The sequence below is a fragment of the Lissotriton helveticus genome, chromosome 6 (genome assembly GCF_964261635.1).
Source record: "Lissotriton helveticus chromosome 6, aLisHel1.1, whole genome shotgun sequence".
NCBI lineage: Eukaryota > Metazoa > Chordata > Amphibia > Caudata > Salamandridae > Lissotriton > Lissotriton helveticus.
In genome coordinates, this window is record NC_136067.1 from 359,061,559 (window position 1) to 359,084,856 (window position 23,298).

The 23,298-nt window shown below is 44.8% G+C and overlaps 1 protein-coding gene across 2 annotated transcripts in view; it reads left to right on the forward strand.

Moving 5' to 3' along the window:
• ROCK2 (Rho associated coiled-coil containing protein kinase 2) overlaps positions 1-23,298 on the forward strand; it is a 663,375-nt gene that overhangs the window by 482,171 nt on the left and 157,906 nt on the right. For both annotated transcript variants that reach the window (XM_078647798.1, XM_078647799.1), the window contains exons 17-19: positions 7,779-7,938; positions 8,435-8,595; positions 20,943-21,127. In XM_078647798.1, coding sequence (XP_078503924.1) covers positions 7,779-7,938; positions 8,435-8,595; positions 20,943-21,127 — 506 coding nt within the window. The remainder of the gene's footprint in view (positions 1-7,778; positions 7,939-8,434; positions 8,596-20,942; positions 21,128-23,298) is intronic.

The window sequence follows — 23,298 nt, forward strand, 5'->3', positions numbered from 1 at the left end:
CCCCATCAGACACCCCCCCATCACCACCCTTACCACACCTAACACCACGTCCCCCTCACCTCCTACTCGCCCTACCACACAACACTCCACACACCGGACCTCTATCCCCCCTCGCAATACCAACAATCGCAATAACAATTGCAATCTCATTACTACCAAGCGCAATACTCCTCCTTCTTCTACACCTAACAACACTTCCTCCACACCTCCTACTCGCCTCATCACACATCTTTCCCACATTGGACGTCTACCCCCTCCTGCAATATCACCAATCGCCCCAGACGCACTACCAACACGATCTCTGACCATGACGTACACACCCTTCTCCACTCTTACGACCCGGCTCCCCAAAAGCCACTAGCTACCAACAACATGTCCATCCCAACGATTATATCTAACCACCTCAGGTACCAAAAGGATAACAGAGGCGCTGTCCCCAACAACCTCACTAATGTACCCCTCGTTACGGAATCATCCTCCACCCTTTGCACCCCTAGCCTTAAATGCATACTTCTCAACTGCAGATCGGCCCAAAGACATTCCACGGAGGTCGCCGACCTCATCATGTCCCTGGAACTGGACCTAGCCATTCTGACTGAAACATGGCTGTCTGATTCCTCTACACCTATACTGGATATCCTAGTCCCTCCCAACTACTGTATCATTAGACTTGACAGGGACAAAAAGATAGGCGGTGGAATTGCCTGCATCTACAGAAGCAACCTCTCAGTCTCCAAAGTGGCCGTCTCCTCTCTTACTTCCTGTGAATACCTCTGCCTTGATATCATCAGCGAAAGCAAACCGGTATGCTCACTACACATTATATACCACCCACCTGGGGACAATCTCTCCTTCGTCCAACAACTCATGGATACAATTACAGCCAACTCAGGACGGCAGCACACCCAAATTTTCCTTGGCGACTACAATCTCCACTGGAATGACAGCAGTGACACAGTGGTAAACAGCCTCAAAAGCTTTCTCAACGCACTTGATCTCAACCAAATATGCAATAGCCCGACCCATAAGAGAGGTTCTACCCTTGACCTTATCATCTCCAAAGAGGGCGCTATTCAACTGGAGTCAATCCAACCTTGTGACTGGTCAGATCACCATATTGTCTCCTTCCTCATCAAGGAAAAAACCAGACTTAACTCAGTTCAACCCCCTAAGCACAAAGTGTGGAAAAGAGACTTGAAGAAACTCAACCCAAACTCCCTACCACCTAACAGCTGCAATCGTCTACTTCCCCCTCCCGGCGATACAGACGTTCAACTTCTGACTGACTACTATCTCAATACTATGTCCACAATAATCGATGAGGTGGCGCCCATGCAACTGAAAAGAGTCTCGTCCAAGAAGACTTCCAACCCATGGTATGACGGAAGCCTCAATGAGGATAGACGGGCGATGCGAATGGCAGAGCGCACCTGGAGGTCAGCCCCTTCTGCAGTGCACCTAAAAAGTCTAAAGAAACAGAGAAACGCCTACTTCGGGAAAATAAAACGCTCAAAAAGAGACTTCTTCAGCCTCCAGCTTGCCCAAGCTAAAAACCGTCCAAGAAAACTATTTGAGTTAGTCAGAGCACAATCCAAAGAGCAACCCCAGACAATCAGCTCCATGGACGTTACTCCTTCCTGCGAAGACTTCTCTGCCTTCTTTATCCAAAAAACTGAGAGAATAAGAAGCGATCTCCTCAATGACGCTATCCTGTACTCCAACCCCCGACACACAGCAGTGCCTCAACCAAAGAACAATGCTACTTGGTCATCCTTTGACACTTACTCCGTAGAAGAAATTGGCAGACTGCTCAGCGCCTTGAAACCTTCCAATCACCTCTCTGACCCCCTTCCTGCTAACGCTGTAAAAGACTTTTCCCCCTGGCTTCTCCCACTCTGGTCTAAGATTATCAATAGCTCTCTTCAACAAGGATCCATCCCCAACGCCCTCAAAGTAGGGCAAGTCACACCGCTACTAAAAAAACCAACAGCAGACCCCACTGATCTAAACAATTACCGCCCTATTACAAACATTCCCACTCTCGCTAAACTGTTGGAAAAATGCGTACAACTACAACTGACTAAACACATAGATAAGTTTGATCTCCTAAACGCTCATCAGTCAGGCTTCCGAGCAGGGCACAGTACCGAAACTGCCATGACTCACATAGTGGACGATGCCCTCCAAATCCTAGACCAAAACGATACCTGCCTCCTCATCCTTCTGGATCTCTCCTCAGCATTCGATACAGTTAAACATGAGAACTTACTCGATCTGTTAAACACAAGAATGGGCATATCTGGGACTGTTCTAAAGTGGTTCACCTCATTTCTACACAACCGAACACAAAGAATCAAAAGCAACAACCTGCTGTCCTCTCCGGTACCTGTATCGCTAGGCGTCCCTCAAGGATCCTCCCTCTCCCCAACACTGTTCAACCTAGTCATGGAACCTCTCACTACGTTGCTACAGGCATCTAATGTGCACTTTCACATGTATGCCGACGACACGCAACTTTATCTCAAAATACAATCTCCCAAGGACATCATGCTGCTGAACACCACGATCAGAAACACCCAATCCTGGCTTGCTGAGAATCACCTCAAACTCAATGCTCTGAAGACCGAGTTCCTCCTGATCTCACCTCCCGCTAAAATATCCACGGCTCAAACATGGCTTAAGCAATTAACGGCTCTAAATGTACAGCCCATCGTAGTAGACTCAGCAAAATCTTTAGGCATAACACTTGACACCGATCTCAACAAGCAGCAGCACATCAGCAAGGCAACCAAAGGAGCGAACTTCCAAATCAACACCCTGAGAAAACTTAAACCCTTCCTTCCTGCCAAAGACTTCCAAACTGCAGTACAATCTATAGTCATCCCGCACATAGAATACGGTAGCACCGCCCTCTGCGGGCTCCCCCTAACTACAACGGCACCCCTAAGAGCGTCCCTTAACGCCGCAGCGAGACTCGTCACAGGCTCAAAAAAACACTCGCATATCTCCCCGGACTTTAAATCACTGAACTGGCTACCTTTTGAAGCCAGAATTCAACTGAAAATCGCATGCATGACACACAAGGCTGTGCACCTGAATTCACCCGCCTACCTCACTCAAAAGCTGACAATTTCGGGTGGCTCCCGAACTACTAGAAGCACAAACAATCTTTTGCTGAAACCTCGAAGATTTCAGAAGGAAAAAACTTATAAACGCTCCTTTTCAGGAATGGCACCCAGGATTTGGAACTCACTCCCTCCTGAAACAAGGCTCATCTCCTCCAACACAATCTTTAAGAAAGAAGTTAAAGCGATCCTCATGGCAAAATACACATGACCTATTATTCCGTATCACTCATGAATCTGCTCTGTAAGTCCTGCCCGACCTTGGACTATTGTACCACCCGTATTATCGAATTACTTAATTGTATACGCTCACTCTTTGTATTTTGTTATAATGTTTGATGCACCTGGTTGATTATGTATATTGTTATATTGTTGACGCACCTGGTTGACTTTGCACACTTTACCCTCTCCACCCCAACTATCCTTACTTCCCTTCTACTGTCGCACCTGTGGGACTATACATCCTGCGTACACCCACCTCAACTTTGCCCTCCTTTAAACTCTAAATATTCTAAACACGCTCAGCAAGTATATGCTCCTTATTATTGCACTTTATGCAATTGACGCAATTGTTTGTCTATACACAGTGTACCGACACTACCACACCTGTGACCTACCTTTGTAACTAGCACCTTGTACCTAACTACCTCATATATTACTTTGTATATACGCTTTATTACTTTGTATTTTTACTTGTAAAGCGCTCTGATATCTGCAAAGATCTTGTTCGCGCTGTATAAAACTTTCAAAATAAAATAAAAAAATAAATAGAGAAAACTGCGATCGACGAAAGTCATTCTAAATACTTTCTCAAATACAATGGGCCACTGAAGGGTCTCATCAGCGCTGAGAGCCTTGCATACCTTTGTCAGTATTCGGGGTATAGAGCGTTTGCCTCCAGAAACTTCGAGTTTCTACAATATCACGGGTAGATACGTCACACCCGGCGTTTCAAATTAGAAAAAACTCTAAAATGAAAATCCATAAAATATTTCGATATCAGGCATCGGGCAATGCGACTACCTTAAACAGTCCAGCAACTAACATAAGTTCAACTTCACTGAACTTAAAATACAAATTTGCACACCAAACGGGCTATACCGCTCCGTGGATATAAACGTGTTCTTATGTAGTGGATTTAGCTCAATTCCCACCACGATAGCCAGCCAAGGACAAAACAGCGTTCTGGAGGTGTCACTGCTACTAAATCTACTTACCAACAATAATTAAGTTAAATCCCGATGACATGGAAATGCTTTACAGCATAAGGGGAGTTTCAAAATGGACAATATTAACATGCTGCTGTGTCCAGTTACACATACTTAAATGTCTTTTATTTTTTCAAATGTCCAGAAACACACATACATTCTCCCACATTAATTCTTGCATGTTAAATGCATCATAGTAAACAAGTTGAATAATGCTCTTCGCCTTAATGGCCTCTACCAGTTTGTTTAGCACTCTACTGCTTTGAGTGGTCTGTAGTTTAAATCTGTACCGGTTGGGTGTAATTCCAAGTACCAAATTGATGGTCCTCACAATGAATAGAGTGAAGCAGAGGTGTTAAAACTAGCCCTTAAGAAAAGGGAATCTAGCTCTTCTGAAATTTACGTTTGTGTCATGCTCTGCATACTCCTGCTATCTAGTGTTGGGCTCGAACGTGTATATCTTGTTTTTCTTTGAAGAAGTGGTTCGAATCACATGGTATAGTGACTTTTGCCTTGACTGGTAATGCACATGGACATCACCTCCATAGTTAGATTGTTTTCGTCTCCCGTTGGGATTGGATGTTCCTTGCTGGGGTTCTGAGTCAACGTCATGTGACGCTGTTCGTCTGAGCTTCTCGAGTTTTTCTTTGAACAATCCTTTGTTACACCAATGTTTTCTCTTTACTGTTGTGGTCCTTCCATCGGATCTGGGTAGTCCGTTTCATTGATGACTCGCACGGACCTTCACTCATTTCGGGCCGCCCTCATCAAGTTTTGTGCTCGTAAAAAGATAGAACTGTGATGCAAAAGACACTTTTTCGGTGTTGTCCAAAATGCCATTCAAAGTACTTGTGGGCACATCAACACACGGTCTGCAACCTCTGCATGTCCTCGTCTTGTGGTCGAAAAAGGCAATTCGGAATCGTTGTGACCATAGACTAGGTCGGCATGCCATGGAACAACATCGCAGATTATTCCCTTGACATCCTTTAGGAAAATGGACGGAGAGATCAATGTTGAAACAGCTTCATCCTTGAGCACAGAACCTGAATCTCAGTATCAAAAGACAACTGCAGTGAGTACTGTTATACAGCAGCACTCATCGCCCCTCAGGGAGCTGGGCATCGAGCCTGCAACAGGGGGACACAGCCTTCCAAGCCCCCACTGTCTCCCAGCCATGGCCGGCACCAATCTAAGGGTTTGAAGCTGACCTAGTCTCTGGCACCAAGCCAGCTAGAAAAGACCTGTCCTGCCTTGGTGCTGACAGCTCCATCTGCACCCTCAGGTGGCTCGATGCGACTGGAGCCGAAAAAATGCCCGACGTTCAAGATGGCCCCGAACCCGAAACAGACTTTGTCATCCAGTCGCCTGTCCACAGCAGACTCTAAATATCAGGAGCTACCAATCTTACAATGCTTCAAGGAGGAGTTGGACTTTTGCCAGGGAAGACTGTTTATTCATCCTCACACGGGCTAAATCATCGCAAAGCCCACACCACAGGTGCAGTAGACTCTCCCTTGCAAGAGGAAGCACACCTTTCACTGGCGTTGGGACCCCCACCGTCTCCAAAGTGGAAAAAACATCAAGATAGAGGCAAAAGTTTGTTGCCCCAAGACCTACTTTTTAACTCTTCTTCCTCACCTTTCTCCTCCATCTCCTCCTCCCTCCTCCTCCGCCAGGGCTCCCACCTTTTTTGCCAGGAGGGTCTACACATTCATCTTGCAGGGAAGGGTGTCCTCCACCCATAGATCCTTTTTCGGCTCCTGATGACCAGGAACTCCAGAATGACCCATAAGATGATTATGGGGTTGTCCCTCCAGATGCAAGGGACCCTGACTGGTACCCTGCCAAACCTTCTCATCCTGATGATACCACCTCAGATCATGAGGTTGTACACAGGACGTCTACCGTTCACAAAGTGAATCTACACACCGTAACAGAAGAGGAGGACTTCTTGGTGGAAATGCTCTCCCACCCTCTGCGTGCCTCCCAATTCTTGCCTATGCTTTAGGGAATGCTTAACCCTAAGCCGGAGGTGTTCAAGGACCCAGTTAAGGCCAGAGGTTTGACAAAGAGCCCTCACCCTCTGACTCACTCTACATTAGAGGCCAGCTCCCACCAAACTCATCGGTTGTGCGTGGCACCCTCAAAAGGGCCAACATTCAGGATACTGGGGATGACCCGCCCCCTGACTGGGTAATTGAAAAGACTGACGCGACGGGGAAAAGAGTTGCCTCATAATCTGCGACTCGTTGGTGTATCACCTATTCTGTTGGGTTGTTGGCGAGGTACGACCGTGCCCACTGGTATGAAATGGGGTAGCTCATATAACATTTCCTGTACCAATACAGGTAGGTTGTGACTGAAGGGCAGACTATCTCCAATACTTCCATCAGGTGTGCTCTCGATGCAACCACACATTTGCACCAAACACTATTGTGTGGATGTCCTAGCTTGACAGCAAGTGCGCCAGGCTGTACTACGTACACTTTTTAAAATCTTCTGTAGTATCCTCTGGCTAGCCACCGCCTTACAAATAAACTGCTTTACTTTCTGTGCAGAGCATGTGTATCTACAGCTACATATGCCACAAATGGAAAAAGTTACCCTTTAAGCATCTGTTTGTGGCATGTAGTGCTGTAGATTAAAATATGCCACCCTCATCCCTGGATGCCCTCGGTTGTTGCGTATGTCTTTTCTTCTCTCTAACTTTCTTTTCTTTAGCATGGACTTCTTTATGCATTCTTATTCTCTATCTCCAGCCACACCTGCTGTGTGGAAAACAATCTAACTATGGTGTTGATGCCCATGCGTATTACCAGTCCAGGGAGGAGTCTCTATACCTTGTGACTTGAAAGACTTATTCGAAGAAAAAGAAATTGTACACATACAAGCCCAATACTAAATGACAAGAGTATGCAGAGCATGTGAATCTACAGCAGTGCATACCATAAAGAGATACTTACAGGGTATATAACGTTTTCATTTCTTCAAACTTGTCCTCTTTACACATACGGAACATGAATTTGTATACACTGTGTAAGGGACAGAATCACTTGCATTCTTAATGGATAGAGATTTAAGGTTGCATATATGGAGTTCAAAGCCATTATGAAGGTCAGTTTTATGACATGCCTTGTGGCAGAATCTCTGTTCAGGCATGCTGCACCCATAGTCTCAAGTCTAAATAAGTCACCCTTCTATAATAATGTGCATATTACATTAGTGGGAGTTATCACTTGTTACACCTTTGTTAGTACTTTTGCTTTTTATTTTCTCCCCGTTCTTTTGTAGCGTCGGGATAAATACCTTCTATTGACTGAACTAGGGTTGTGTAAGATGTGCTGATCATTTATACAATGGAGGTTAGAATTTAGGGACCTTATCACTTATGCGTATATCCACACTCATGTCTCTGAACACTAAATTCTTCATTTTGCAACAGGAAAAGAATAATTTGGAGATAGACATGACATACAAATTAAAGGTTATACAGCAAAGCTTGGAGCAGGAGGAGGCAGAGCACAAAGCCACAAAAGCACGGTTGGCAGACAAGAATAAGATCTACGAGTCCATCGAAGAGACAAAGTCTGAAGCCATGAAAGGTAATCTTTTCGTACTGTGTGCAAAAATCAGTTTAATATAGTAATTAACATAATTGCCGTTCTCTTGGGGGAAATGCAAAAATTCCCAAAAGCAATTGATTTCTAGCAGTGTCTCCTGTAGAATAGAAGCCAATTCTAGACTAGCAGGAAGCATCTTCTGTGGTAGTTTCATGGCACATATGCTTGATAGGGTATAGTAACCTTGATCAGTATGCTTCCTTGAGACTACAATGAGCAAAGGCTGGTAGTCGCTGGACAACGCTTTTTTGTAGTAAGGTCATATTTAATTTGCATTGCATAAATAATGCTCTTTGGTGTGTGTCTCGTTCTGGGTCACCCTCGAGACAAGTCAACTGTCTCTGTGTAAGATTTGCTTCTATTAACATTGATGTGCAAGCCAGTGGCACCTAAGATGCAGGATAATGGTACTAATGCCCGGTGAATGTTAATTTCATAATACTATTCTGTAAAATGTGTTTACTTTTGTTTTCACCAGACATGGAAAGAAAACTTCATGAGGAAAGAATGTCAAAGCAGAGAGTTGAGAACAGTTTGCTGGAAGCAGAAAAGCAGTGTTCAATGCTCGACTGTGACCTTAAGCAAGCGCATCAGAAAATGGAAGAGCTGCTGAAGCGAAAGGAGAAGCTGCACGAGGATGTAAGTATAGTTGATGCAGTAAATTGGCACCATTTGTACAGGGTGTGTATTCAATGTGTGCTTATGTGCCTACTTAAAAGGTTTTCAAAAGTTTTCGAACATCCTTCAGTGAGTCAACAAGTGAGAATATGTAACCTTCATTTAATCTGCGGAACCAGTGCACCACATTTTTTAATTTATCCAATTGTGTGATCCTGTGGCATCAATTTAACGTTCCATGTTTCTGTCCCTTTATGTGCCGAATGTTTTAACACTTGGAAACTGATTCAATACTAGCGTTAAGAACTGTACAGAAAAATGGACATTTACCTTAAGAATTATATGCCCTCAATTCATTTCTATCTGGATCGTGATGGGCAGCAATTAAACAGACTAAATATTGGACCTTGAAATAATCATACAAATAATTCTGTATCTTCAAAAACTAAACTTACCTGGTTTTCGTGTGATGTGACAGTTGGGTACAATTAACTGAGTTAATGCCAATTTACAACAGCTAGTATGAAGATGTGAGGACAAAGGAAATACTGGTCAAGCCCCTCACATTGCTGAGCTGTTAATGATTTACTGTTGTCTCTTTTACTTGATTAGATTATATGAACTGCTAGTATCTTATATTATAGAACATGCAAGCCATTGAATAGATTCTTCAGAAAAGTAGAAACCTTCAAATTGCAAATAAGATTTCCTTAATTAGGGTTACTCATGATTACTGTCTTTTCTCCACACATTTCCTAATATTATTTTCAAAATGGAGTGAATGATAGATGCTTCTAGATGCTTCTAACAAGTGATAACCTTATTGGCCATGAACATCTCTGCAATGACAGTAATCACTATCTTTTTGTGGCCGTAGGACACAGAGTTGTTTCCTTATGGTGTGGCACTGCGTTGTTTAACAAAATAATTCTATACTGGTTGTGAGGAAAGTGGTTTATTATATAGTGTGGTCGTGCGACCTCACCAGTTATTAAACTAACAAACCCATGTTGAGTCCAGTCAGGCTCGTTTGCAAAACTTTTGCACAACTCTGGGTAACTGTGGCTTCAAACAGTCCCGCTTGTAAAAGGAACAAGTGCAAATCATTTCGAAGGGCCAAGACAGCTGAATAAGAAAGAAACAAGACGCAAATAAAATCGGACACCAATTTATGAAAATAGCTCTTTTATGAATTTTTAGACACCAAACTGAACAAAATTCCCCAGAGATCTCCGGTGGTACAAATTATTAAGCAAATAATAAATCCCTGCTTTACATTTAAATTGCAACTACCACAGTTAGCGGTTACATGGAAAACGTTTATGAAGTTATGTTCGGTTACTCTGGCCCACTTTGGATGACCAAATCTGACCGGGAGTAAGTCACAGGCGTCAATGGGTCTTGGCAGGGCAGTTACCTTGCAGTAAAAGCAGTCTCTAATCCAGTTCTAGGTTCAGTTGATTAACGACCACAATTATTGGAGTGTTCCTAATGCATGGCATACAGGGTGATGATCGGCTGGTGGGGATCTTTCTGGGGCCATTCCTCGGTCCTTGCACATGGCGAGGGGACTTAGGTCACAGAGGTCGTTGCCCCTCGAAGTCTGGTTGAACTCCAGGCAAAAAACAGTTGCCACTGATTACTGGTCCCCGATTCCAGCAAAATCAGGGCTTCCATTTACCTGAGGCTAGTATTCATTTTGGGGACCACATTGCACTCTGACAACTTCACTGGTCCAGCAGATTTGGTTGCAACTTTTGAGCATGGAGACTCAGTCTCCCAGGCTGCTGTTTGGCTTCAAACTCTCCAAGACATGATTCTTCAGCTTTGTGTCTATGTAGCTGTAACAGCAAGTCAACCAACTGACTCTTGGAGTCACTTCTTCTGTCTGGGACGACTTTTCCTCGAGCAGGGTGCACTACTGGCACAGTCCTCTTTGCTAGCCTAAAGATCAGCAGGTGCTTTCCAATAGAAGGTCCAGCCTCTCTTTGTCGGGTCCAAGGAACAGCCAGGCCATCCTTCTTTGCGACATTAATAGGAGTTGGAACCTGATGGGGTCTTTATCACTAAAACTTGGGCTAATGTAGCCTCAGGACCCACCTAATTGATGCTATCCCGGATAACTACTCTATCCAAAGGGTAGATAGGGTGGGACGGATGAGGGGGGTGAATTGGAGATTGTTTTTGAATCACAATTTAAATGCCTCATTGAATCAGGATTGAATCCCCACACCTGTGAAGCCACTCACTTTAAACTCATTCTCCCAGCCACCTGCGATTTTGGAGGGCTACTGATTTACATACCCCCAGGTTCCTTCAATAACTAAAAAAGCTTCTAGACAAGTTATTGCAGAGAACTGGCTGACTATCATTGGGGACTTTAATTTCCACCTCGAGGAGAGGGACAGCCAAGATTCTAATGCTCTTTTAGAGATGCTCTCCAGCATCGGTCTGCATCAATTAGTAAAGGCTCCAACTCACAAAGCGGGCCACACACTGGATGGCATCTCCTCCGATGGTCTAAGAATCACCTATCAAAATACCATACCTATTTGTTGGTCCAACCACAGTGCAGTGTCTTTTGATTTTTACCCCCATCTATAGCTGCTGACCCCAGAACCCCCTCATCCCCGAACAGATCCAGAAGCTGGAAAGGAGTCTCAGCTGAGACCCTAATCAACACTCTAATCAATACTCCCTACATAATCCATGAGGATCCTGATCTTGGGGCGGAGGACTTTGCAACATGGCTGGAATCTGCAGCTAGTAACTGACCCCTTTGAAGCTACATACCCGTAAAAAAGTTCGGCCTTCTGCCCCCTGGTATAATGACAGACTTCAACTGTTAAAACAAGCCTGCCGTCGTTCTGAGCGAGCTTGGAGAACAACCCTACAGGAACAGGAAAGAGCGCTTTACAAATCAAGTATTGAGGAACACAAACTTGTACTGTCGGATGAAAAATCCAAATACTGTACATATAAAATTGAAAACTCATCTTCCACTAAAGAGTTATTCAAGCTAGTACAACAGCTCTTGACCTCTCAACCCATAGCAGAACCAGAGATCTCACAAGCATTCTGCGTCCAACTGGCCACCTTCTTTCAATCTAAATTCATGGATATTTACACAGGCTTAGATCCAAACAAACCACAGTGACAATGGTAGGAGCATTGTCTGAGGGCTGCACTCTCATGTCTCACACAGATTTTGCACATACACATGGCCTACTAGAAACACTGTTTTAACCCTTGCTACTGTAAACCGATATATTCGTCAACATTGGGCACTAGACTGTTCTGAACTGAATGCACATGATTGTATACAGCTGATACATACCATGGGACACAGCTGTCTTCTCATCCGTTAGCTGTATCGGAGTCTGCTTACGCACCTACTAGTTTCCTGGGTTCCCCTGCCAACAAAGTGGGAGGAAGACTTCGCACATAACCTCTGCGACAAGGAATGGACCTTCCTCCTTACATACCCGGGGCATATTTCACATAAGGCCTGCTTCAAATGTATTCAGTTCTCCATTCTAAACTGAGCTAATCTCACACAACACAAACTTCACACTATATTGCCAAAAACATTCTCTGCCTGTCCCCGTTGCTGCAATCAAGACGTGAATCTCCTACATATGTTATGGACCAGTTCCTCACTATCCTCTTATGTGGCAGATATCTCTGCGACGTTATTGGAGCTATCTGAGTTTGATTATTAGCACAAAATGGAAGTCTGCATTCTTGGACTCTGCCCCAGGCCTAAGGGCAATAAGGTGTTAATACACTTAGTTGATCTGGCTCTCTTAATTGCAAGGCGCCTCTTTACAATTTGTTGGGCATCTCAGACAGTGCCCCTTATTTCACAGTGGCGTGATAAGGTGACGCGATGGGGAGCAGCTGAGAGTGGTGCCTTATGCAGAGAGGAATATAGAGGCTTAGGAAGCGACCAATCTCTATGGAATGGGATGCGTTGCTTGAGGCCTTTGCTGCCCAGGAGCCTGTTGATGTTTAACCTAGCTTGGATTGAATTCTCTATAATATGTTATCACGTCCTTGATTTGAGAGGCAACGCTGCCACAATACCCTATGATGTAGTAACATTATAATATGGGAGATAGGTTATGATTTATAGTGCACTCCGACCTTATGAGAGTTCCTGGGGAAGTAGCGGACATTATTACACCAATCACCACCCAGGTTTATACACCCAGTGGCATGACATAAATGTACACCTGCCTGCTTGTGACGATGTATGCTTTGCAGGACTTGCTGAAAGGGTGGAGTGTGAGTTTATTGCTTATGTATAAAAACTTTTTCCAATACATTTAAAATATCCCTATATATAACACAGTGGATCCTTTCTTTATTCCAACACCTTGTATTATGCTTATTGTCAAGTTCCAACCTCATTTTCAGACTATGAATAATAACACACGTAATGCAATGTTTCATTTTGCCAGATATAGGTATTTGACTGTAAATGTAGAAGCAATTAACTTTGTTTTTAAAAAAACTGAGGTCTGGCTGCCAGTGATGCCACTTTTATGCCCAGGACTTGCCCTCGTGGGATGCGGTGACTACTAGCCAATCCGCTACCAGGTACCCTTCCACCTGATGATGACTTAATGCATAATGTCTTTTTTAGACAAACAAGGTGCCCCGATGAGTAACTAAGGACCCCGGGTATCAATTATTTTCGTAAACAATGGTCCTTAGAATGACAGTATACAAGGAAAAAATAGGATCTAGACCTAAATGGGTACTATATATGTCCTATATCCAGCCGGACAAGGAATTTTAATACGACAATGTATTTATAGGTAACAAGACATATCCAAGAAAACGGGACGCAATCCTGCACCCGATACAAAGGAAAAGGAGTAAACGAAACAACCAATGAAGGGTTTAAACAAAACAAGTTACAGGCAACAAAACTGGAGCTGTGGAAGCTTGTAATAACCATATAATACAACAAGCTAAACCAAATAGTGACCACAATAATTATACACTTGGAAACATGTGGTACTACTTTGCATTGTCGACGACATTTCGATTCCAAGCTCAATAATTAAAGGGATCATCATCAGGACTAAAAAATTACGATTCCCTGGTATATAGTAAAGTACCGGTCCAATGTGGACAGGTGCGGCATGGAACACAGTAGGAAAGCTTCTCCGTTGTGCAGTCAATACGGGAAATGGTTGCGGTGCACAGTCTAGTTAGGACGGGTGCGCCGAGGAGTTGGAGCGGATTAGCCTCTCCTTGTGGCTGGGGATACTAAAAACAGTTTGCGTGTGCTGTCATTAGGAGTACAGAGCGGAGTATGGGTAGAATGGAAACTCCTGCTTGTTGGCGCGCGTTTTCTTCAGTGCAGACGGCAATGGTGTGTTGTGAGTTCCTGCCATCACGCTGACGAACTCACGGCACACCATTGTCGTCTGCACTGAAGCAAACGCCCGCCATTGAAATCCTCCGGACCGCAGAGCTGGACGTTAACAAGCAGGAGTTTTCATTCTACCAATACTCCGCTCTGTGTGTGTGCCTGGTGGAAGCGTGCACTGACGGCTTGTGGTGTGTGTGCCTGGTGGAAGCGTGCACTGACGGCTTGTGGTGTGTGTGCCTGGTGCAAGCATGCACTGACGGCTGGTGGTGTGTGTGCCTGGTGGAAGTGCGCACTGACGGCTGGTAGTGTGTGTGCCTGGTGGAAGTGTGCACTGACAGCTGGTGGTGTGTGTGCCTGGTGGAAAAGTGCACTGACGGCTGTTGGTGTGTGTGCCTGATTGAAGCGTGCACTGACGGCTGGTGGTGTGTGTGCCTGGTGGAAGTGTGCACTGACGGCTGGTGGTGTGTGTGCCTGGTGGAAGCGTGCACTGACAGCTTGTGGTGTGTGTGCCTGGTGGAAGCGTGCACTGACGGCTAGTGGTGTGTCTGCCTGGTGGAAACGTGCACTGGCGGCTGGTGGTGTGTGTGCCGGGTGGATAAGTGCACTGACAGCTGGTAGTGTGGAAAAGCGTGCACTGACCGCTGGTGGTGTGTGTGCCTGGTGGAAGCGTGCACTGACGGCTTGTGGTGTGTGTGCCTGGTGCAAGCGTGCACTGACGGCTGGTGGTGTGTGTGCCTGGTGGAAGTGTGCACTGACGGCTGGTGGTGTGTGTGCCTGGTGGAAGCGTGCACTGACGGCTGGTGGTGTGTGTGCCTGGTGGAAAAGTGCACTGACGGCTGGTGGTGTGTGTGCCTGGTGGAAGCGTGCACTGACGGCTGGTGGTGTGTGTGGCTGGTGGAAGCGTGCACTGACGGCTTGTGGTGTGTGTGCCTGGTGGAAGCGTGCACTGAAGGCTGGTGGTGTGTGTGCCTGGTGGAAGCGTGCACTGATGGCTTGTGGTGTGTGTGCCTGGTGGAAGCGTGCACTGATGGCTGGTGGTGAGTGTGCCTGGTGGAAGTGTGCACTGACGGCTGGTAGTGTGGAAAAGCGTGCACTGACGGCTGGTGGTGTGTGTGCCTGGTGGAAGTGTGCACTGATGGCTTGTGGTGTGTGTGCCTGGTGGAAGCGTGTACTGATGCCTGTGTGTGTGCCTGGTGGAAGTGTGCACTGAAGGCTGGGGGGGCTGTGCCTGGTGGAAGCGTGCATTGACAGCTAGTGGTGAGTGTGCCTGGTGGAAGTGTGCACTGATGGCTGGTAGTGTGGAAAAGCGTGCACTAACGGCTGGTGGTGTGTGTGCCTGGTGAAAGTGTGCACTGACGGCTGGTGGTGTGTGTGCCTGGTGGAAGCGTTCACTGACGGCTGGTGGTGAGTGTGCCTGGTGAAAGCGTGCACTGACTGCTGGTGGTGTATATGCCTGGTGGAAGTGTGCCTGGTGGAAGCGTGCACTGACGGCTGGTGGTGTGTGTGCCTGGTGGAAGCGTGCCCGGATGGCTGGTGGTTTGTGTGCCTGGTGGAAGCGTGCACTGACGGCTGGTGCTGTGTGTGCCTGTTTGAAGCGTGCACTGACAGCTGGTTGTGTGTATGCCTGGTGGAAGCGTGCACTGTCGGCTGGTGGTGTATATGCCTGGTGGAAGCGTGCACTGCTGGCTGGTGGTGTGTGTGCCTGGTGGAAGCGTGCACTGACGGCTGGTGGTGTGTGTGCCTGGTGGAAGCGTGCACTGATGGCTGGTGATGTGTATGCCTGGTGGAAGCGTGCACTGTCGGCTGGTGGTGTATATGCCTGGTGGAAGCGTGCACTGCTGGCTGGTGGTGTGTGTGCCTGGTGGAAGCAGGAGCATTCACAGCAATAGAAGACACAAATGAAACTGACGAAGCGGGAGGGGGGAGTGCGAGCAGAGGATCCTGATTACAGCAATAAAAACACAGATGGCAGCTGTGCACGTGCTCGTGAATGCAAGCTGGAGGCCAGCAAAAGCCTCTGGTGGCACTTTTAAAAGCCACTTACTAAATGTCTCAGGCGAGACCTAAAAACACACTTTTGAAAACACAGCACCATGTGTTAGTGCTCGATAGGCCTGCCTTAAGGGTGACTTATATACATTAAATAGGAAGCTTTTGGCTTTGCCATGACTTCAAATGGCAAAGTCGAGTTCGCAGTTTAAACTGCTCTGCCAGTCTTCAGTGGCTGGCCGGGAGACATACTTTACTTTGTCACACTCAGGGTGGAACATTAAGTAATGTAGTCCATAAAGGATACTTTAACTTACAGGCCATAGGTACCCCTGGTACCTTATATTAGGGATTTATAGTAATCTATCCTAATCCAATTGGGTATAATCCAATTAAATATTCAAATAATAGGGTTAGAGCGCATGTACTGGAGGCCTGGTCAACAGGGCTCAGTGAATCGCAGAGCCATTAAACCAGTACCGGCAAATTAAAAGGTAGGGTGAACCTGCAAAGAGCCATTTCTTAACACTGGTGTTTGTATAATCTATTATTTCATTGGAGTGATTTTCAAGATTCTTTCCTTTAGAGCTTGTGGAAAGCCCCCTTGTAATCTCATTTTTGTATTTTCTCACATTTCATTTTTTTTTAACTCCTAGAAATACCTGGCTACAAAACTTGGAAAAAACGCTCAACCATATTTCTCTTACAACTATTTTTTTTCCAGTGCATGCCCTGTTTGTTCGGCAAGCACCATTTTGTTCCTTGGCTGCAAATCTAAATATGTAGACATGGCTGAAAAAAAGCCTGCTGTCCTTTTCCAATAATCAGAGATAAGAGTATTATTTGAAGACTCGGTTCCATGCCAGAGATAAGCCAAGATCATGGTCCTTGTTCAGATGCAATAGTATCATTTCAGAATTCTGTCTGTTATTTTTGGCTGCTTTTTAGCTTTACCATTTGCCAGTTATGGTTTGGATAGCTCTAAGTCAAGCTGTTTCAAAAGAGTCTTACCATTATGACAAATGTTCTACTCTCTGGCAATTGAAAATAGACGTCTGGAAGATCATCTCTGCATATGAAGTCAGTGTATATTGCAGCCTTAGCAGAAAACCTATAAGAATATCTGCAGCCGTGAAAAATATCAAACTTTTTAATGACCATTTTCTTTGAGATAAAAGCATGTTGGAGACCTACCAGGTGGATCTTAGACATTGTAGTTCACCTATAAAATGATAGGAAAAATGAAGTGTCCTTTAGATTGTCGCTACAGCGATTCACTAGCTAATGCCAGAATAGTGCACAGCCAGCTGCTTTTGCCAACATCCTGGTTGTTAATGCAGCTATTCATGATTCTGCAAATTTCTGCACTGTACATCTTTGTCCATTAGTTTTGTACCAACCTGAAGTAGATCATTAGCTGAGTTATTTTTACCCGGTGTGAAAATGTAGTTTCTGCAGTACTCTCAAAACCAAACTTCATAAATTTGCACAGAAAGAACATATTTGTTTACTTTAGAGACACCACTGTATCAGAGGAGAGCTTGATTTTGTTATCTGATGACTCGAATCACCACTCATCTGTCAACTAGTCTGTAACTTCTTAAATGTAAATGTTTTCCTTCCTTTCACCAGCAAGTTAAACTGGTTTTTCCCCCTGTAAAGTTTCCACTAAGAGCTGTGATGTTACTGTGAGTGTGCACTGTCCTCTATAGTATACATCTCCATTAACTGTTAAATCTAATTTTCTCTTGATCACTCCCAACCGTATGTTAGATTTTTACAAGTCACTGCTCCTGTACGTCACCTTGAAAAGTTGCTTAAAGAAATCCAAGCCTAGATGACTAATAATGGCCTGAAGCTTAAAACTTGTAAGACACTATTCATAGTATTTGGCTAAAGTGGCTAATCTTCTATTTCTCCTCTTAAAGTGCCCAATATTTTGCTGATACAGTTAAAAATCAGTATCTGCTCTATATCATGACCCCTCTCTTGCTTTCCAAGTAAAATAAATTGTCAAAACGTTTGTTCTATCTAAGCAGGTTGATGCAAGCAGTAGTGACTCCTCTGCTAAAAAAAAACATCTTTGGACCCTACTAATCCAGCAAATTTCAGACCTATCTCTTTACTGCCATACCCTATTAAAATTCTAGAGAAGGTTGTTAGCAAAAATCTATCGTGCTATCTGGAAGACAATTTTCTGCTGGATAGGGATCAATATGGTTTTCGCCCGGGACACGGTACAGAGACTGCACTGGCAACCGTAATGAACAATCTACGAATGCGTGCTGACAATGGGAATTCCTCTGTCCTTGTGTTACTGGACATGTCAGCAGCATTCAATACGGTGACCCATACTGTGCTAGTGGAGAGACTGAAAGGCATCTGGGTAAATGGATGGGCCTTACAGTGGTTAACATCGTATCTGTCTGGAAGACAACAGGCTGTGTCCTTGATGCCGTTCACCTCAGGCATGTCCCCAGTACAACATGGGGTACCACAGGGTTCAGCGATCAGCCCAATTCTTTTCAATATCTATCTGCGCCCTCTAGTCCCCATCATTAAATCCTATGGGATAGACCTGGTCAACTATGCAGATGATACCCAACTGGTGTTCTCTCTAGAGGGGAAACAAGCGGTATCAATGGACACCTTTCAGGAGCGCATGTGCCAGACGGCTGGTTGGCTCAGGAAAAACTCCCTACAGTTTAATGGGGGGAAGACAGAGGTGGTGTACTGTACTGCCACTAGAATGTCTCGCCATCTATCGGTAGAATTCGAGCTTACCCCCTTGGGTGAGCCCCTGATTCCGGCTAAAGTGGTGCGTAATCTGGGGGTGATGGTGTATGATATCTACAAATGGTCTCCAAAGCTAATTAAACAGCTAGCGTATGTTTCAACTTGCTGCGTATGTTACGGAAGGTCCTCCGTTACCCCAAAGGATACTCGATCTCTCGTAGTGAGGAGTATAATCCTGAGTAGGCTTACTGCAACTCCCTATATATGGGGGCACCACAATATGTTATGCAGGGGTTGCAGAGAGTCCAATCTGTGGCAGCAAAGTTGGTGCTTGACAAACACCGCAGGTCTTCCATGACTGCGGCTCTGAGAGACCTTCATTGGCTCCTTATCAAAGAGAGAATCTGTTTTGAGTCTCTCTGCATTGTATACAAAGCAGCACACGGGCAGGGCCCTGTCCCTCTGCAGGAGATGTTCACCTGGTACAGCCCTGGGAGGCAGCTCCGATCCTCAAATGCAAATCTGATAACAACCACTAGATTTAAGAGATCTCGGATGGGGGGCAGAGCTTTTGGTGTGACTGCCTCGTGTGCATGGAATGAGCTACCTCTGGATCTCAGACAGGCTAACTCCCTGACATGTTTCAGGAAGAGCCTGAAAATGTGGCTATTTCCCAAAAAGCCGTTCTTAGACTGTCTTATTGACAATTGATTCGGCTGTGTGGTATCTACCTGATAATCCAAGCGCCCGAAGACCTGAAGGGTGGCAGTCGCGCTATACACGTGCCTAATTTATTCATTCACTGAGTCCAAATTCCAGTGGTGAGAGCCATTAATGGCCTGAACAGGAGGGTTTGTATGATATCTCTGCTCTACAGAATGCCCTTGACTGACCTCCTGTACCAATATAATTCACGTCAATGTGTCCCGTCTATAATTTAAAGGCCTACTTCAAATGACCAGGTCTATTTGTCTAACAAAATCTGCCCTTATCAGTTGCTTCTCAGCTCTCGGAGCAAAGATAAAGCCATTCTCTAAATCTCCAATTCATACTTGCCCTTATGTGGTGGGGTATTATTAACTAAATGCATACTCTGTTCTGTCAGCCGAGACCTAAGAGTCTGACATTGAACCTCTAATTGAATTGGTACTGCTACAGTGATGGCTGTTAGAGTGCCTTCAGTATTCTGTGTTTTTTGGCTATAAATTAGTAGAGAAGATGCAAAGACAGGGTAGAAAGATGTTGACCCTTGAAACGTGCTTCCTATTCCTCAAACTGTTTGAATCCCATGGCGTTACAATTTCTCTCTTTTGGTTGTCTTTTAGCTACAGCCAATTTCTTTGTGAGGCTTGCAGAGGAAAGCCAATAAAAATCAAGACGTCCTGCAACACAATATTATTGCTGATAAGGAATCTGACCCCCCAGTGTGTTGCTGACAAAAAGTTTTATTGATGCACCAACTTAAGTCGTATATTAACACAAAGTACCCCCTTTCCAAGTCACACATTCCTCCCCCTAGTAATTTTACTTTAAGATTTCTCTCTTGTCACTCATTACCAACATCTAAACAACTTTAGTGCAGCAATATTTTCTCAGTAGACAGGGGGAATTACTCGCCCTTTTCCCACTTTGTAGTCCTTTTGGAATGGACTTAAAGGTGATGTTCCTGCAAAAGTCTTCCATCTCCCTCAGCACATTTCATATGAGTGAACAACCACACTTGTATACTGTGCAGCTTCCAAGTGTTGAGTTGTAGTTCACAATTACTTCTCTATAAAAGTTGCCATCAGTTTAGATTGCAGTTAGGCATGCATCTAGGATATAACCCTTGGAAGGAACAGGTGCAGGAGTTCCTGATCCCTGGCCTGGTAAGTAGACAAACATAATTCCTGTCAATTTTCTGATGTGCCGCTTCATAAAACATTTTAAGTTGACTCTTTTCGTTTTCGACATTTGGCATAGTGCCAATTTTCTGAAGAGATTTTTAAATCAGAAGAATGCAAAGAATGGGGAGGATCTAATTTTCAGTAAATTAACACCAGCTGGTCTGCAATTTTGGCATCACTCCATGAAATAGTTGAATAATACTTCAATCTAGTGACTGTTTTAAAAATGTTTTCTGAATGTCAGTTTTTATTAGTGACTGTTTTGTAATAAATATTATTTAATTGATCTAGACCTTACAATCATTGGTCAATCTGCAGAATTTGTTAATGTTTTTCTTTAACTAAAGCTCACATGGTTCTGTTTGTTTCAGGTTAAAAACTTAACGCTGAAAATAGAGCAGGAAACACAGAAACGTTCTCTTACCCAGAATGACTTAAAGATGCAAGTTCAGCAAGTGAACACATTGAAAATGTCAGAGAAACAACTAAAACAAGAGATTAACCATCTCACTGAGATCAAACTAAGCTTGGAAAAACAAAATGGAGAATTACGCAAGTGAGTTGACTTTTGATTTCCTTTAAAATGACTGTATCCCTTTTTTCACTGTACAACTCCATGCTCTAGATTATGAACATTCCAGATGTTGACACTTAATAGTTGGAAAAGAGTAGTACATGGCACTCTGTATAAAGTTATATGCAACCATAGTGAACATCCACAAAAGCACAATTTTTACAGTGCCATTCAGACATAACTTCTCTACCAAATTTCTAAATGAAAACCAGCTCAGGTGGGTGCAATAAGTCAATTGAGGAAAAGTATTCAGTTTCCATGTTAATAAAACCGGTTGAATTTGCAGTTCTGTGGCTGAACTGAAGGTGAGGACTATTTTCTGAATCTTTTCACTGCGGAGAGAGCAGCCAAAGACAACATTAACTAATAACAAATCAGCATGTGATGCCATCCTGCACATTATTGTTTCATTGTCCAAACTTTATTTATGGATTTTATTAACATAATATCTTTACCTCTAGTTAGAGGACATCTTTAAATATCTCTTTCTTGAGGAGATACTCTGGGCCATGCAAAATGGTATAGACCATTCAAATGTCTAAAAATGTTTTGTAATAAACCTCTGCAATCCTGTGTCAAACAACTAATATGTGTATATGTGGAGCCTTTAGGCTTTATGTAATTTAAGACAGTGGACCATGTATACACAAATCTCTTCCTTACCCTTAGTAGAACATGACCACCTTAAACCAAAATTACAGCTTTATCTGTCACAAATAGGTCAGTCAGAACCAATCCAGCTGCTTCTTTAGTGCATTTCAAGCACTTCCAAATTTAAATATCAAAAATTGCTCTTGGACACCATTTCAGTCCATCATGTTACATTACCTGTGCCTTGCTGTTCTTCTGAAAAATGAGCAACCACAGGATTGTTTGCCCTTTTCATACTACAGCAAACTAATTATGACTAAGAATGGTCTAGAAAAATGTATACATGTGAGGGTTTTCTTCTTTCGTTTTTCGCATGTCACAGTTGAGCCTTTTCCTCTTCATCAATATTCAGAAGTGAACAGCGCAGAGTAGGCAACTTAAAAACAATGTGTTCCTAGCAACCATTTACTGGCTAGCTTGTGTTTTTTTTCTGGGTTTTTTGGAGCTTTCTTGGGATTTTCCGATTCCAGGGTTTGGAGACACAGTGGGCACATTCGAGCCGAGCCAAGCCGGCCCAGTGGTCCAAGATGGTGGCCTTTGATGACTGGGTGCAGCAAAAAGGTCTGAGGGGCTGGCAGTGACGGACTGCAGAAATGGTTTGGTGTTACACGGGGGTACCCTCCCTTGTTAGTGGTTCGCCAATTGAGACTCGGAGCGGCATCCATGGTGAGAAAGCCTGGAGACCAACGTGGATTAGATATCAGCTGAACCCCTTCTCCCCATGGGTCCATCTGCTACCTTAAGTGCCTCAGCAGCTTCAAACTGAGAAGGCCCTACTGCCTGAGGCTCTGGGGAACAGGCACAGAGCATGGAGAGACAGCACTACATGGTGAGTGCCCGGTTGTTGGTGCAGAGTAGAGATCTGATACCTGTTGGGACTGGGGTGGAACTGTAAGCAAACGTTTTCTAGCTGGAGGAGTGCTGCAGGAGGAGCTAACATGACACCCACACCCCAGGGTTTGGAAAGTGACTCACTGCCCCTGCTGGGGACCCTTAGGTGACTGATTGCCTAGGCTCCTGCCAGGATCGAAGAGGCTTTGTGACTGCTGAGGCCTGGATTGGTGGGGCATGGACCTCCAGAGCAGCTCTGCTGTCCGAGGCCTGGGAGGCGGAGTGGCGGCCATGGGATGCCAAGCTGCACCATGTGTAAGATGATTTAGTGCCCTAAAGTAGAGTGAAGCGGGGACCCAGGCACTGCCGGGCTGGCTGATTTACTCTGGGGGTAGAGAAGAATGGATGGAGTGATATGCGCTGTGCTTTGGACCCTCTACCCGATTTGGCTCGCATACTCCAGCTTCTGCGATGGTGAAGCCAAGTGGGAGGCAGATTCCCCACGCAGTCACATTAGCTCCTCGAACTCCCCGATCTAGCAGGCCTTGGATAGACATTGGTGGGATGTGGGTCGCCCTGGGTATACTACAACAAAGTGGGGGCCAGCGAAGCACACCCCAATGTGGGAGACCCAGATCTCCAAGGGAATCAGGTACACAATTGTGCCAGGA